The sequence below is a fragment of the Pseudorca crassidens genome, chromosome 7 (genome assembly GCF_039906515.1).
Source record: "Pseudorca crassidens isolate mPseCra1 chromosome 7, mPseCra1.hap1, whole genome shotgun sequence".
NCBI lineage: Eukaryota > Metazoa > Chordata > Mammalia > Artiodactyla > Delphinidae > Pseudorca > Pseudorca crassidens.
The window spans coordinates 13,497,817-13,515,550 of NC_090302.1; the positions used below are offsets into that span (position 1 = coordinate 13,497,817).

Genomic DNA, 17,734 nt, shown 5'->3' on the forward strand with positions numbered 1-17,734 from the left:
TATGTGGATTTCGTTTTTCAGAAGCGGCACATCAGTTCCTCCAGTCCTGGACTAGCCGCTTTGGCTTCTGTGTGCTTTTCCTGGGCCAGAGGAGGAGGAGAGGGCGTGGTCCATCTGCCGTCTCTCATGTCTTGGCTCCCTCTGGTGCACCTGCCTGCAGTTTCCCTGGGGAGTTTGAGATCACTGAATCTTTGGCTGGGCTCATTTCCCTTTGCCTTAATCCAAACAGGACAGGACCTCACTTCTTACTGTCACCCAGCTAATCACACTGGCATACCCCCTACTTAAATAGAGAACTAGGGCTTCCCTGGTGGCGCAGTGGTTGAGAGTCAGCCTGCTGATGCGGGGGACACGGGTTCGTGGCCCGGTCCGGGAGGATGCCACGTGCCGTGGAGCAGCTGGGCCCGTGAGCCATGGCCGCTAAGCCTGCGCGTCCGGAGCCTGTGCTCCGCAACGGGAGAGGCCACAACAGTGAGAGGCCGCGTACCTCAAAAGATAAATAAATAAATAAAAGAGAAATAAATGATATAAAACTAATGGGTGTTACCTGCCACATCCAACCTTCAAAGAACCATCTTGAACTAATGGCTACCGCTTGTGGAGCACTAGGTACCTGGCCCTGTGCTCGAATACTTATACATACATTCTATCATTTCATCTTCAAAACAACTTGATGAGGGACTTCCCTGGTGGTCCAGTGATTAAGGCTTTGTCTTCCAATGCAAGGGGTGCAGATTCATTCCCTGGTCAGGGAACTAAGACCACATACCTTGGGGCCAAAAAACCAAAACATAAAACAGAAGCAATATTGTAACAAATTCAATAAAGACTTTAAAAATGGTCCACATCAAAAAAAAAACTTAGAAAAAAGGACTTCCCTGGTAGCACAGTGGTTAAGAATCCACCTGCCAATGCCAGGGACACGGGTTCGAGCCCTGGTCCGGGAAGACCCCACATGCTGCGGAGAAACTAAGCCCCTGCGCCACAGCTACTGAGCCTGTGCTCTAGAGCCCACGAGCCACAACTACTGAGCCCGCATGCCACAACTACTGAAGCCCACGCGCCTAGAGCCTGTCCTCCGCAACAAGAGAAACCACCATGATGAGAAGCCCGCACACCGCAACAAAGAGTAGCCCCCGCTCGCCACAACTAGAGAAAGCCCACGCGCAGCAACGAAGACCCAATGCAGCCAAATAAATAAATAAAAATGTTTATAAAAGTAAAAAAACAGCTTGATTAGACATATTTTTAGCCATTTTATCGATGAGGACCCTGGGGCTCAAAGGTTAAAAGTTACCCAAAGTCACATGGGTAGTGAGGAGCTGACTTGGGATTTGAACGTGGATCTAACTCCAAAGACTCCTAAGTTGTCTGAATGTATCCTGGCGAGGCAGTGCCTGCCTCCTCCACTTTCATATACACACCACCACCCACAGTCTTTTTATATGTAAATCACTTTTCAAGACTGTCAAGTTTCATTTGACTCGTGAAACTTTGCATTCATACCCAAGCAGGCCTTAAACTCTAGTTTTGGACCATCAGATCTAGGCTTCAGTCCAAATGAAGTAAGTAGATTGGGTGTTGGTAACCACAACATTGTTAGAACACACCGGCCTGAGTGGGAGGAAACCAGGGTTCCATGGATCTTTGAAGTTTCGTGGCCTTTTAAACTCTATTATCTCTGCGAGCTTCACCACGCTGGGCTTCACAAGGTTACTAGCTAGTAAATGGCGAACCACCTGTTTCCAAACTTCTTTTTAGCAGCAACCCCCTTTTTTCTTTTTCCAAAGGAAACTATAAAGCAAAAGATTTAAAATGCCTCTTATCAGGATAAATTCTTAAGTTCACATTTATAACATTTACTTAATGTCAATCGATGAGGCTGTTTTGAAAAAAATTAATGTTAATCAGAGTTACAAAAGGCAATTACAGCCTTAAATTAGGCTCTACATTCAATTTCAAGTGTCTGTGATATTTGTTACCACTTTAAAAATGGAATTTGAATCAAACATTTGTAAAATCACTGAAGCACCTCATAGAATTGTACAGATCCCAGTTTTTTTGTTTTTTAATAAATTTATTTATTTATTTTTGGCTGTGTTGGGTCTTCGTTTCTGTGTGAGGGCTTTCTCTAGTTGCGGCAAGCGGGGGCCACTGTTCATGGCAGTGCGCGGGCCTCTCAGTGTCGCGGCCTCTCTTGTGGAGCACAGGCTCCAGACGCGCAGGCTCAGTAGTTGTGGCTCACGGGCCTAGTTGCTCCGCGGCACGTGGGGTCTTCCCAGACCAGGGCTCGAACCCGTGTCCCCTGCATTGGCAGGCAGACTCTCAACCACTGCGCCACCAGGGAAGCTCCCAGATCCCAGTTTTAAAATCACTGCTCTTGAGGCTTTTCCCACTACACCCTTGAACTTGTAAGGTGACCTCAGATAGGTCATACTCCTTTCTGAGCCTCATTTTCCTCACCTGTAAGATAAGAAGTTGAGTTCCACCTGTTTGGGTCTCAGACCTTTAGAGAAAGTGTTGGAAGCTATAAGCACAAATTTGTACACAACTTTAAGAGATGCACTGACCCCACCACCATGCCTGTCCAAAGACTAGAGAACCATTGGACTAAGATAGATGATCTTCAAGATCTTTCCTAATTTCAGCAGCTCTGGGCTCAGATCAGGCTGGGATTTGCCTAAAGGAGTCACACTTGCGAATAGGATGCAGCCCTTTTCAATCCACCCTATAGCCAGAGTTTGTTGACAAAGGAAATTGAAACAACTAACAGATTTCAGGAAGCTCTAGAAACTTAGTAACCATAATGGAGGCTGGGAATCTTCCCACAAAGATTCTGAAGAAAAAAAACAAGAAACAAAACAAAACAAAAGGCTGGAAATTAAGCCCTCTGGAAATTACTAGACGTCATAAAACTGTAAGGAACCATTACTGTTCATTATTACTTTTAGCATCTGACTCCAAAAAAGTCTCCCACAAAATGCCTGTCTACCCAGTGTCCATTTGCCCCCTTCCTCCTTCCTAGGAACCATGACTTTAGGTTTCTCCCCGTTAGAGCTCTTATCTCAGGGGAAGAGGAATCCAATCCCAGCTCCTGTCATGAATTTTACTGGCCTATTGATAATTCTATCCCCCAGCCCATGATTTGGTCAGGAATGGTCATGTAACCCCATACGGGCTCTTGAGATCTGAGGAGAGGTTTTCTATGGACTGGGGGATAGTTCCTCCTCCCTTATCTGGGAGAACTTCTCGAAACAATCCTTTATCTTTTCCTTTGGGCGTTGCCATGCATGGGTGTGATAGACAGGATGTCTACAGATATTTCACTACCAGATTGGGAGTGGCAGAGCCAAGAGAATCAACAAGAAACCCAGACAGACCCAATGGGTTTAGTCAACCAAGAGGCCCCCTAAACTCTGCACTACCATTTATGAGAGCATATAAGTGTGCTTATGGTTTAATTTGATTTGAGTTGGTTTTCCACTGCTTACAGCCAAAAATATCCTATCTGATCCACAGTGTAGTGGGTCTTTACCTCCATGGTTAGGTACTAAGTCCTGCTGTGGACTAGGCTCTTTGGTTTTACCAAATAATAATAATAACATTTTTGAGCATTTACTATGTGCCAGGTATTGTATTAAGCATAATCTCATAAAAGTCTTAGTTGGGTGGGCTCTGTTCTTATTCCCATTTTGCAGCTAAGGAAGCTACAAAGAATTGAAGTAAGATTACACTGCTGATTAGTGGTGTAGCTAGAATTTGAACCCAGGTCTGACTTCAAAGCCCCACTTTCAATCCCTGTATTGTACCACCTGCAGTTAGGTACTATATGAATACAATATTACCATTTTGCAGGTGGGGAAGCTGAGGCTCACAGAAATTTTCTGTCCTATCCCTAGTGCCTTGCACACGGCCTGGCATAAATATATATCTGTTGAACTGAACTGTCCAAGATAGGATTCAGGATCCAAGCCCAGACCAACCTCTTTCCAAGAGACGCCCCCTGGGCACCTGTCATGGCATTTCACAATGACTTCTCCATTGTAGACGATGGAATCCAACGTCTCTCAAAAACCGTTAGGAAGAGAAAAATATATGGTTGAAGTGATAGTGTTCCTGACTCATTATTTTGTCTTTGAGAGAAAAAAATATGGAGTCGAAGCAACTCCATTGCCTCAGACAACTTCCTTTCTCAGAGTAGGCAGACCTCTCTCTCTGAAGCCACAGACACTAATACACCGAAATTGGCCAATAAACTGCCTTGAATGCCAATAAATGGAAATGAAGAACGCATGGCAGGTTCACCTGCCTTTGACCTTCCACAGCGAGCTGGCTCTGTCTAGACAAGCCTCCACTTTCCCCTAGTGAAGGCCCTACAAGCTCTAGGTGGTAAAGGCTGCCTTTGTTCCAGAACTTTGCATTTGTCAAGTTGATAGCTTTGACCATGAAAGTGGCCTTTTGGAGTAGAGGTAGGCATTACAAGATCAAGTTCAAACCCCTCAGCGTGGTATTTGAGGTCCTCTGTGAACTCTCTGCTTCCCCACCTTCTGCTCCAGCCCCCTGGGCTGCTGTCTGTCCCTGAGTACAACATTCTCCCTCAGAGCTCCATCTTTGTATAGCTCCATACCCTGCCTGAGATGACCTGACTCCCGACCACTCCATGTTTCACCTGGAAAATTCCTTCCCCACTACTCTCGTCACTTCTGCGATGAATCAGACTCTATTGAGGTAGGGCCCCTAGGGAATTTACGGTTTTAAAAACCCCCTGGGCAATTAGGGTGATCAGCCAGCTTTGGAAACAGCAGTGTAAACACACACACACCCATCCCACCACATAAACCCTCACACTGGTTTCTGTTCTTCCGCGGTCCTATGAACGAGTTTTCCCTCTGTAAGTTGATGGGGATGGGTGGGGGAGAGGCATAGAACAAAAAAGGGGAAAACGCGGAGAGAAAAGACCAGAAGGATAGAGGGGAGGGAAGGGGATCTATCTCCCAGCAGTTCCTTGGACTGGTTTGGGATCTCCACGGAGAAAAGGTTTAGAGACGTTAAGTTCATGGAGACGTCTAAGAGGAACTTCGTGACAAACGGAGCATCAGCGAAGAGTTAGGGTCTGGGGGACCAAGTGGGGCACAGAGGAAGTCCCTCTTCCACACCCCAAAGGCTGCAAATTTCGGGAGCATCCAGGAGCACCTCATGTCAGCAGAAACACTCGTGGGAACCAGAGGAAGCGAAGAAGATGCAGGCAGATGTTACAGGGTGTGGTACCTTGCCCACGTTCTCCTACAGGGAATGTAAGTGACTCAGGGGTCCAGCTGCTGGCTTTGAACTCCTACCGACAGTGTTCCAAGGCCAGGCCTCCCAATGACTGAGTGTAGTGGGGAGATAAGACACACCCCACCCCTGGGAGACCTTCAAATCCTTTGTTGGCTGATTTGACTTGGGCTCCAGAACATTTTAAATCAAACAAATATTTGTACACCAAGGTTCACAGCAGCATTATTCACAATAGCCAAAAGGTGGAAATGACCTGAGTGTCCATCGATGGATGAATGGATAAATAAAATGTGGCATATACACACAATGGAATATTATTCAGCCACAAAAAGGAATGTAATTTTTACATGTGCTGTAAAATGTATGAATTTTGAAAACATTATGCTGAGTGAAATAAGGCAGACAGAGGACAAATGCATGACTCCACTTATACGAGGTACCTAGAATAGGCAAATTCATGAAGACAGAAAGTGGAACAAAGGTTGCCAGGGGCAGAGGGGAGGGGGAATAGGAGTTATTGTTTAATGGGCACAGAGTTTATGTTGGAGATTATGAAAAAGGTTTGGGTACAGACAGTGGGGACGGCTACAAAACATTGTAAATGTATTTAGTGCCACTGAATTGTACATTTACAAATGGTCAAAGTGATAAAATACTATGTTATGTATAGTTTACTACAATAAAAAATAATAACAAAAATGGGACTCTACATTAAATTTTTTTTTTTTTTTACTTTGGCTCAAGGACTCCCCAAAAGCTTTGCTGAAGCTTGCTGGACTGCACGGCCATCTAAGATGCATCCGCCCAACCCCTCTTCCTCCCTCCTTCACTTGAGGTCAGACTTGCATCTCAGTCTGATGGCTCTCCAGCCTCCTGGTTCCCCCCCAATTTCCTTCCACGTAAGCATTTTACCCCTAGTACAATCTATACCCGTTTCACCTCACTGCTTCTCAGCGGACCATGATTCACACACGAGGTGAATGAAACTCACTCACTGGTTCACAGACACAAGCCATGCCTCCCCCTTCCTTCTCAGAACAATGACTAAGACAAATGAGCCACAGCAGGGTAACACACTTCAAAAAGCTTTTTATTGAATTCAATTATTTCCAAAAGCACAAATACTTGAGACAATTTTGCAAGCACCCTGAATTTTTGCAGGGCTGTTTTTGGCTACTGTAAAAAAGCAAACAAACAAACAAAACAACCACCACACACACACACACCAGAGTGGCCCTGCTCGCTGTAAGGTCTCCTTGCAGGATGGACAGTTCTGAAAGGCACTGACCAGTAACAGGGTGGGGCCTTCCTCAGGCAGCCAGCTCAGCTAGGGCCCTGTCCAAGGGATCCATAGACCAATAGCTGTCATCCCAGCCAAGGAACCAGCCCACGAAGGAGGGAGGCTCAAAGCCTTGCTTCACCATGGTGATAGGGGTCCGCCTATCACGATTAGCTGGGTCTGTCTCGATGTACCGCTTAGCTGCAGACACATAGGCAGGAGAAGAATCCTTAGGGTCTCCCTCGCCAAGGAGACATGGTTCCCTGCCTAAGATGGTTTTTGGTCCCACTGTACCCAAGGCCCAACCCCGCACTGGACACCACCATCCCTTAAAGGCAATGACACCCACATGACTCCTCCACTGCCCTGCCCAGGAACATGGGAAGGAACGGGGGTCACAGTTTAACCTCCAGCTTCGTCCCCTACTGGAAGATATCAAAGAACCAGCTTTTGGGTTTCCAGCTCCCAAATCAGATCTGCTCCGCCACCAGGGATCTGCTTTCCCACATCTAAATCCTGACAAGTTTGGTCCTTGGGCATTCTGGGAATCTGAAGCAGCTCCTAGCTGCTGCTTCCTTTTGGTGGGACCTAAGCCTTCTGCAGAAAGTGAGCTGTTCTTTCACCACCCCAGGGAGGGCTCACCGGGGGCTGACCACGGATGCGAAAGTCCCCACCTCCACCGTCACAAACGCCCAGACCCGCAGAGGAAGCTGCTTCCACCCCACCGCACGACACAGACCCACAGGCACCCTTGGGTCCTCACCAGAGGTCAAGGCTTCCGTCTTTTCCTCTTCTTGAGAATCCTTTCCAACCCAGACAAAGACCTGGAAGAGAGGCGCGAGATGAAATGGCGTGAGGCGTGCTGACTCTACGCGCTCCTGGAGGAAGCGCGGCAGGTTCCAGGTGTGGACCAGACACCCCCTCTGCTGACAGAGCCCGCGGACCGGGACTCCAAGGATTTGGAACAGAGACGGCAAACTGGTGACCTCCAACCTGCTCTGTAGGCCCACCACCCTCTAGGGGGTGGTCTGCTTTTAGACAAACTGAGTGACTAGCGGATTACATTCAATCCAGACTTCCAACTTCCCTTGCAAACGGGGAGGATCTGGCAGCTTCACCCGCACGTGGATGACGAAGCTGAGTAGCAGTTGCCCCTCTCAATGGGAAGTTCCAGTTTGCCTCAGACTCCACCATGCCTTCGTGTCTCCCCAGCTCGGCCTGCTTCACTCACTAACAGGTGCCGTCAGCCACTGAGGTTGAGACCCCTCTCTAGCAGTTCAGGAATGATCCTTTTCCGGGCATTTGCTTGTTCAGCAAATGAGCAGCCTAACATATGCTCACTGGTTTCTTCACCCAACGAACATGCATTAAGAGTCTGCTATGTGCCAGTCTCCGTGTGTCTGAGCCAACAAGGTCTAAGGCTTGGAATAAAAACAACTCACCACCACTACCACCATCTTGAATCTTATGACAAGCTTGTTACACCAAAAAACCTATCCAGCTGATTTTTATGTCTCATTTATTTTGATGTGTATCTAAAATATCTTAAAGAGCATGTCATTGATAAGATGGTATCAGACAATAAAATGCCAGACTTCCTCGCCCTCACTTATTTACAAATGTGTTCCCTACTGCAGTACATCGGCCCCTCAACACCAGGAATTGTGACTGTACTGCTCATCACAGGACTCCCAGCATCACAGCATTTTGCCTGGAAGACAGCGGTGCTTCAAAAATGTTGGCTGAGTGAGTGAATAAACAGATGAATGTACAGATTAAGTAGTAAATGGAACAAAGTTGCCAGCAGCTGAACGGCTAAACTGCAAACCTTTTGGTACTGATCCTCCAACTGGGGAGCCCAAGAAACAGCCCTGCGGGTCGAGGGGAGTCTTACACCTGCATGGCTGCTATCTCTAACCCTGACAACTCTGGGAGAAGTCAGCTTGATAGGAGGGGTTATGGACTGCCACCCCCCACGAGAATGCAAGCCCCGTGGGGACAGGGAAATGTCTACTTCTAGGTGACACCCCGGACAGTTTATGCCTGCATGTGACATGCTTCAAAGTTCAACTTTCTTTACAAACAGATTTAAAGGAAGAGTTGACGCTCCCCTAAGGCCTGGGAAGTAACGCTGGTCGTCTGATTTGCATTTATATGGTGCTTTGCAGTTGGCAAGGAGATTTTATCTACCTCTCATCTGCCCATTCTGCAGATGAGAAAATGGAGGCTCAGACAGGGAAAGTGACTTGCAGCACCGTGCTTCACCCACCTGGTCCCAGATGTCCAGAAGCATGACGTCATCGGTGGCCAGGTCTTCCTGCATGAGCTCGCCAGGGACCTCTTCGATCTGGGAAGGAATGGAAGAGGTTAATAACAGCGCACCAGCAAGCCCCTTCCCCCACCCCCCACACCCCCCCCCCCCCCACCGCCGTAGGCCTGCTCTATCTGCCCCCTTGAGTGAGATGCAGAGCTGGCTCCAACCTGCATGGGTCTATGCTGGTCTGTCAGAAGGGTACACTCCCTGCCCCTGCTGCGGCTGCAACAGCTCCGCTCCCTGGAACACACCTCCCAAGGGGCAAGCAGAGGGAGCGCCCTCCGCCCTCCGCTGGGACTCACCACAAAACGTCCGATCTTGTTGGAGCAGGCGAAGAGGCGAGGAGGGTGGGCATCCATCTTCTTGTCCTTCAGCCGTGGGGACGTGCGGTAGGCGGCCTTCCCACCCAGGGCCTCCCAGAAGCTGTCTGTGAGGGGAGGCCACACCAGTTACCAACTGACCGCACCCTCCCCCCTCCAGCACTTCTCTTTAGACCCTGGGACAAGCCCTGCCCTAGCACAACCAACTGCTCTCAATCCGCAGCCTGCATCTTAAAATCCCAGGGCGCCAAAGGAGGAAGGGGCCTGAGGGATTCGACGGTGATGAAACGGAGGCCCAGAGAGGGAAGACTTGGCAGTGGACACACAGCCAGGACTACTTCTTGTTTGAGACTGACGACAGCACCGCGGGATGGGGATAATTATCCCCGCTCAACATATGAGGCGGCTGAGGCTCAGAGAGGTTAAGCAACTCACCCAACATCACACAGCTAGTATGCTGTAAAGCCACGTATCATTTCCACTATACCTGCTCTGTCCACATGTGCTATTTAAATTTAATTGCATTTTCCCACCAGTCACATTTAAATATTCATTAGCCTAAACATGTGACTAGTGGCCACCCAATTGGACCTGGCAGACATAGAACATGTCCATTCTCTCAGAAGGTTCCAGTGGACTGTGCTGCTCTAGACAGAACTACTCTTCCCCATTTCTGCTAAGCATCAAGCAGGAGGGATTGGGCTTAAAAGTAAGAATGGAAAGACCTAGGGTTGGCATAACAAAGGTGTTCCTGACCCATGCTCTGGAAACAAAGCAGGCTTGTGGCATTGTGACCCCTCTTCCAGCTGACTTCCCCACCTGCCCCAGCCCACACTGAGCTCTCCTTTCTCTAACTCCTGGACGCCTCCCTCTCACTGACCATAGCCCTCATTTTCATCTAACTCACTTTTTTTTTTTTTTTTGGGCAGCGCTGTGGCATGCGGGATCTTAGTTCCCCGACCAGGAATTGAACCTGTGCCCCTGTGGTGAAAGCGCAGAGTCCTAACCACTGGACCGCCAGGGAATTCCCTAACTCACTTTTATTAACGCACATTAGGGGACAGGTGCTCAGGAGAGGGGGGAGGATATAGAAACCCCCAAGCAGACAGAAGGGAGGGAAACATAACAGCTGCATCCCCAGAAGCAGCAGAGGCCCCGCTGCCCGTTGCTCCTACCTGGCTCGCTGCCTTCTGCCACTTGCACAGGTTGGGCCCGAAGCACCTGGAGCAGCTCCTGGGCCCCGGTCTTCTCTGCCTGGCTGGCTCCTGTACCCACCCACAGGTAGGCGGCTGAGGGGGTTTTCAGGACAAAGGCATCGTTGGAGTTCAGCACGCCAGCCTTGGGGATCACCTGGGAGGGCAGTCCTCGATTAATCAGGAACCAGATAAAATGTCCTCAGCCCCCTCCTCGTAGCCCAGGAGACGCTGCAGCAGGATCAGCTCTTAGGTGAGGTCACAGACTTTGGGCACTGAGGGCCTTAGTTGACTCCCATGAGTCACTAGTGCACTGTGGCTAGCCAAGGAGATTCTAGAAATCTGGGCTGCATTAACAGAAGTTGGGCGCCCAGAACAAAGAAGGTGATAATCCCATTCTCCTCTAGGCTGCTCAATAGGATTATGTTCAGATCTGCACCTTCCACCATGAAACGGAGAGCAGCCAACTGGAATGTAATGAAGAACAATGTCCAAATTGTGAAGAATGGACTGCCTGTGAGGTAGTGAGCTGCCCGTTATGGAAGGTATGCAAGGGGCAATGGGCATTTCTTGAAACAAGGGGAAATCTAAGACACACAATCTTGCTGCCAGGGCAGGAAGGTACAAAAAGCTACTTCTTAACCCCTCAGCCAAACCCACCCAATCCCGTGCCTGGAGATCTCCCCATCAAGCCTAGGAGGCTTCAGAGAGGCCAACCCTGCCTGGGGTCCAGGGCCTGGGCATTACCTCAACAGCTCGGGTGGCTCCAGAACTGCTGGCCCGGACCTGGAAGAGGCGGGTACTGGCAGGAGCTGTCTGTCCACCCTCGCGGGAGGTGCCACCCCTGTAGACGATCATGGGTTTCCCACCAAACAGGCTCATGAGGTGAGCAGGCTCCTTGCCTTGGACCACACGGCTCTGGGAGGGAGATAGGAGAGCAAGTCAGGAAAGGGGTGGGAACGTCAGTCCTGTACGACACCAGGCTCACCGCCACCCCCTGCAGCCAGCACAGCCTGGGCTCACCCCTCAAATAAGGCCGTCACACTTGGGTCTGTGCGCGGGTGGTGCCTGACCCTACAGCACACAGGGGCTGGCAGGGGAACAGGAGTTCCAGGAAGGCCGGACACAGCACTATTGCCTGAGGCCCCCCGGGCACTGCTTCGGCCGCTCCCCTCCCACGAGGCCCTGCCTTGCTGAGCCTGAGTCTAGTCCAAGAACCAAGAGAGCCCACGTTTGCAAATATTCCCTTAAATGGAAGCACAGGGACTGTTCGTGCACTTTCTTCCAGGATGGTGATGTCAGCCTCAGGCATGAAAGCTGGCAGAGTGGTGAGAATAGAGCCTTCCAGATCTGGAGAGACCCCTCCTGCACAGCCAGTGCACCCCACAAGCAGACTGCAGTCAAGGGCTTAGTGGTGGGAGGGAGAGGGCAAGGAGGTCTAAGATATATCACAGCTGCTTCTGCCCTGTGTGCCCATTTCATTTCGGATCCCAGTTGTGACCCTGGCTAGCTGAATCTAGAAGACAATCGCACGTGTGGGCCGGGGGTATTGGAGTCACTTCCCAACGTGTGCCACCACTGCTGGGTCAGAGCTCAGAGCCAAGCTCCGCCCTGACAGCGAGAATTCAGGCACGGGCCTCAACCTCTCAGTTTCTTCCTCTGTGAAATGGGGCCAAGAATGCTACTCCTAAGGCTGATGTTGGGATGAGCTGAGGCAGTAATCATCCCACCCGGCACCCGGCACCCAGCCTCCAGGACCCAGAGGATCCCACTGTCGTGGTCAAAGTTCAAGGCACCAACCCCAAATCTGAATCCAGAGCCCTGCTCATTCCAAGGGTAGGATAGAGAAAGGAGGATTCTGTCTCCTTCTCCCATGTCTTCCCCCACCTGCTGCCCTCCAGGGCCCAACACTGTAGCCAGAGCAACCTTTTAAACTCATGAATCCCTTCACATTACATTTACCATGTTAGCAACGTCCCCTTGTTCTCAGGGTCAAGGTCAACATCCTCACGGTGGCTTCTGGGTGGTCTGGTCCCTCTGATCATCTCCCCAGGCTCCTATCGTGGCACCCTCCCCTCGCTTTAATAACCAGTGCCCCCTCCCACCTCAGGGCTTTTATATGTACCCTTCCCTCTACCTGGAATATGCCTGGCTAACTCCTACTCAACCATTGGGTCCCAGCTGAAAAATCCCTCCCTGGATCGGGGCCCTGTCTAACCCAATTAGCTCCTACTTGGGACGTATGTGTCCTTACACTTAACACACCTGTATAAGGGGTCTATTATGGGCCAAGCATGGCTCTAAATGCCTTACAAATGTTAACTCTTCATCCTCACAGCAATCCTGTGAGATAGGTACTGTTATTAACCCCAGTTTGAGAACACAGAGGCATAGAGAGGCTAAGTGACCTGTCCGAGGCTGCCCAGAGGTGAAGACTAGCTTTAAACCCAAGCAGGCTAGCTCCATGTCCATCCTCTGAACTAAACCACCACACTGCCTCTCCTGCTCCTCTGCTGTCTTATCATTTTCACTCACTGCACACATCGTTATGTGTGATTGTCCAACCTTTGCCTGCATGTCTGCTGAACATCTTTCTCCCCCCTAGACTGTAAACCACATCACAGCAGTTCAGGGCAGGGCAGGGGTGGGATCTGTGGGTTCATGGCTGCAGATGCAGTGTCAGAGCCCTGCATAAATGTTCGCTGAAAGGATGGATGGATGAATGGGATGATGGACAGTCAGATAGATGAGTGAACAGATGGACAGGGCCCAGGGTGTGGCCCCGAGGGACAATGGGCTCACCTGGACAGGGGTACCTCCCAGTTCCTCATCCAGCTGGGCAGTCAGGATGGCAGATGCGGCGACCTCATCCTGGGTGGACTGGGCACCCTGCCTGGAAGGGAAGTGATACTCAGCACTGAGGTTTGCAAAGAGCTCCGAGTCTCTCCTTCACCCTGGGCCTGAGAAACCCACAAATCCCCAGATTACAGGTAATGAAACTGAGACACAGAGAGGAAAAGGGGTTCTCTCAAAAGCAACCAGTGCCAGGAACCAGACCAACATGCCACATCCCCCAGCTCAGCATCTCACCTCTTATAGAGATCTGACCACAACCAACAGACTTCCTCATCCTAAATCTGCCCTGCAGGGATATTTACAGTGGGTGGCTTTCTGCCCCACCTCTTCCTATGACTGTCTAAATTTCTCATAACCAACATGTGTTATCTGTATAAGCAAACAATCTGACAAATCAACGTGCTGATGCAGCTATTAAGAAAAAAAAAAACGCTTCTCATGAATTTTGTACCGTGTGTGTATTACCGTGTCCAAAAAAAATTCTTTCAAGCTGCTTTTAAAAGTCTGAGGTTGTCATCGTTAATCATTAGAGAAATGCAAATCAAAACTACAATGAGATATCATCTCACACCAGTAAGAATGGCCATCCTCAAAAAATCTACAAACAATAAATGCTGGAGAGGGTGTGGAGAAAAGGGAACCCTCTTGCACTGTTGGTGGGAATGTAAATTGATACAGCCAGTATGGACGTTCCTTAAAAAACTAAAAATAGAACTACCATACGACCCAGCAATCCCACTACTGGGCAAATACCCTGAGAAAACCATAATTCAAAAAGAGTCATGTACCAAAATGTTCATTGCAGCTCTATTTACAATAGCCAGGACATGGAAGCAACCTAAGTGTCCCTCATTGGATGAATGGATAAAGAAGATGTGGCACATATATACAATGGAATCAGCCATAAAAAGAAATGAAATTGAGATATTTGTAGTGAGGTGGATGGACCTAGAGTCTGTCCATACAGAGTGAAGTAAGTCAGAACGAGAAAAACAAATACCGTATGCTAACACATATATATGGAATCTAAGAAAAAAAAAAAAAGGTCATGAAGAACCTAGGGGTAAGATGGGAATAAAGACACAGACCTACTAGAGAATGGACTTGAGAATATGGGGAGGGGGAAGGGTAAGCTGTGACAAAGTGAGAGAGTGGCATGGACATATATACACTACCAAACGTAAAATAGATAGCTAGTGGGAAGCAGCCGCATAGCACAGGGAGATCAGCTCGGTGGTTTGTGACCACCTAGAGGGGTGGGATAGGGAGGGTGGGAGGGAGGGAGACGCAAGAGGGAAGAGATATGGGAACATATGTATATGTATAACTGATTCACTTTGTTATAAAGCAGAAACTAACACACCATTGTAAAGCAATTATACTGCAATAAAGATGTTAAAAAAAAAATCTGAGGTTGTCAAATTGAGAGGCATTCTACAGAATAAGACTAGTGCTCTTCCAAAGTATCAAGGTTGTGAAAGAAGAGTAAAGCCTGACGGCTTCCCTGGTGGCGCAGTTGTTAAGAATCCACCTGCCAATGCAGGGGACACGGGTTCGAGCCCTGGTCCAGGAAGATCCCACATGCCGCGGAGTAACTAAGCCTGTGCGCCACAACTACTGAAGCCCGCGTGCCACAACTACTGAAGCCTGTGCGCCTAGAGCCCGTGCTCTGCAACAAGAGAAGCCACTGCAATGAGAAGCCCGTGTACCGCAATGAAGAGTAGCCCCCGCTTGTCACAACTAGAGAAAGCCTGCGTGCAGCAACGAAGACCCAATGCAGCCAAAAATAAATAAATAAATAAATAAATAAATAAATAAAATAAATAATAATAAATTAAATAATAAATTAAATAATAAATTAAATAAATAAATTAATTAAATAAATAAATTTATTGAAAAAAAAAGAGTAAAGACTGAGGAACTGTCACAGATTAAAGACATGATTAAATGTCACTAAGGAGACGTGATGACTAAATGGCATGTGAGATCCTGGGTTAGATCTTAGACCAGAAAAAGGATATTAGTGGGAGAACTGGTGAGATTCAAGTAAGGTCTATAGATTAGTAAATAGTATTGCAACAATGTTAATTTCCCGGTTTTGAAACTTGAACTATGGTTAAGACATGATCATAGAGGGAGCTGTGTAATGGGTATATGGGAACTGTCTGTAGTATTTTTGCAACTTTTCAGCAAGTCATTTCAAAATAAAAAGTTTTTAAAAAAAGAAACCCAACCGTCAATCTTCAAAAAGTTTGAGACTGCCTATAAGAGAAACGAAATGAAAAAAGAAAAATACTATACTGAGATACCATTTCATAAACTATAAGGTTGACAAACAGCAAAAGTTTGATAACACAGTCCACTGGTGAGGCCGTGGGGAAACAGACACTCTCATTTGTTGCAGGTGAGAATGCAAATACTACAAACTCCACCTACGGAAACTGGGTGCTATCTATCAAAATGACAAGTGCATTTACTGTTTGACCCAGCAATCCCACTTCTGGGAACTTGCTGCAAAGATATTTCTCTACACATTCAAACTGATGTTTGTTTAAGGTTACTAATCACAGCAATGCTTCTAATAGCAAAAGTCTGGAATCAACCCAAGTATGCAACAGCAGGGAATTTGTTAAATAAACTACAGGATAGCCACGTGATGGAATATTATGCAGCTGTAAAAAGGAGTGGGGAAGTTCTCTATGTACTGACAGAGACTAAGCTCCAGGAAGTATTAAGTGAAAAAAAGCAAAGTGCAGGATAAAATACATAGTTTGCTAGCTTTTGTAAGGAAGGAAAAGAACTAGGAATATAGGGTGAGATTTTCTTATATTTGCATCAAAAATTACTGGAAGAGTATACAAGAAACTAATGAAAGTGGGCATCCATGGAGGGGTGGGGGTCATAGAGCAAGGTGGAGAGGGACAGAATGGGGACAAGCTTTCTCAATACATGCGTTTTTATTCTGTTTCGATCCTTGACTTGTGAATGTATTATCTATTTTTAAAGAATTAAAAATAATTTTTAATTAGAAAAGGTGGGAGGATGAACAGTACTTAGAGTGGGATTGTGGGAGAGATTTTCTGTTTGTTTGTTTCTCCCTAGTCCCCATGTCTCCTACAATGGACACGTAATGCTTTTATGAGAATAGTTTAAGATTTGTTTAGAGAAAAAAGACAAGAGGTGTTGCCCTGTGGACGAGAGCCTTTCCCAGTGGATGGTGGCTGCCCCGGCTCAGGTCCACACACTCGCAGGCTTCCCGCAGCCTTGTTCACATCCCTCCTTGCTGCCATGCTCGCCCCACAGCACAGGGCCCCAGACCCTCACCAGTTGTAGATGATCTGTCCCTGACGGCCGCCATGACGGTAGTTGTACAGAATGATGTAGCTGTCACCACCGTAGAACTGTCCATACGTGGCGGGGTCCACGGGCACTTTGTTGGAGCCTTCAATTCTCCAGATCTACCAGAGCAAAGCTGGGCTCAGACACAGTGCAGCACCCCCAGTCCCCAACTCAGACCAGTTGAGAAACCACACAGTGGTGGGTAGTGGTTACAAAACACGACCGCACTCGGGCTCAGACTAAAGTGAAATAATCTGCCCAAATCACACAGCCAATAGCATTCAAACCCATGTTTCCTGCTCCGGATCCTTATACTGCACCCCTGCCCCACCCTGTACTTCCTCCTTGTATAAATCAGCACAGGGACTGGTGGCCGCATGGTAGTATACTGGACCTGCATGATAGTATTTGCAAAATGGGTTTAGTGGGCGTTACACAGTATAACCCAGGCTAAGGGTACAAATCAACGAATGACCTGGATCCAAATCAGGATCCACCCCCTTAGAGGTTGTGCAGCCTTGGACAACTTGCTCACTGTCTATGAACCTCAGTAGGAGACTAATAAAGGATGTTGGTCTATTCATGAAAGTCTAGCGCAGTGCCTGGCACAGGGTAATGGCTCTACAGGTGGCAGCTACTCTTAATTATTAGCACCATTATTATTTTATTATTAATGTTGCCATTATCTGGATCATTATTAAGTTGTCTGAATTTTATAGATCACCTGCAGAGGCAGGGCCATCACTAAGTGACCTCAGAATGACACCTGCTGGCAGATCTCTTTGCAGAGCTCCGGTAACACGGTGTCAAAAGTGGTCACAAAGCCCTGCAGCGCCACCTGGTGGTGCTGCAAGTCCCGGGAAACAATCTCCGGACTTTGAAAATTCTCGAAGGTGATGGAGTGGGCTAAGCCTCATTTTACAGGTGAGGAAAGTGAGGTTCAAAAAGGTTAAGTAACTTGCCCGAGGTCACACAGCTGAGCTGCCAGAGCTCTTTCCACACTGCCCTATCCTGATCATTTTCATTGCATCCTCCCCTCCCACTGAAGTAATGAATGAGTGATGAATGAAAAATAATAACACCAATGACAAAAACAATAATAAATAAAAATAAACACTTTTGCTATTTCTATTATGTAGGATGGAATCAGTGTTTG

The 17,734-nt window shown here is 48.0% G+C and overlaps 1 protein-coding gene across 4 annotated transcripts in view; it reads right to left on the bottom strand.

Annotated features, from left to right (window-relative positions):
• Nucleotides 1-6,346: 6,346 nt before the first annotated feature.
• GSN (gelsolin) overlaps nucleotides 6,347-17,734 on the bottom strand; it is a 56,833-nt gene continuing 45,445 nt past the window's right edge. For all 4 annotated transcript variants that reach the window (XM_067743461.1, XM_067743460.1, XM_067743459.1 and 1 more), the window contains 8 exons: nucleotides 16,564-16,697; nucleotides 13,186-13,276; nucleotides 11,131-11,301; nucleotides 10,366-10,540; nucleotides 9,173-9,297; nucleotides 8,826-8,903; nucleotides 7,320-7,380; nucleotides 6,347-6,757 (listed from right to left, as the gene is read on the bottom strand). In XM_067743461.1, the coding sequence (XP_067599562.1) occupies nucleotides 6,588-6,757; nucleotides 7,320-7,380; nucleotides 8,826-8,903; nucleotides 9,173-9,297; nucleotides 10,366-10,540; nucleotides 11,131-11,301; nucleotides 13,186-13,276; nucleotides 16,564-16,697 (1,005 nt within the window). In that variant the 3' untranslated portion in view covers nucleotides 6,347-6,587. The remainder of the gene's footprint in view (nucleotides 6,758-7,319; nucleotides 7,381-8,825; nucleotides 8,904-9,172; nucleotides 9,298-10,365; nucleotides 10,541-11,130; nucleotides 11,302-13,185; nucleotides 13,277-16,563; nucleotides 16,698-17,734) is intronic.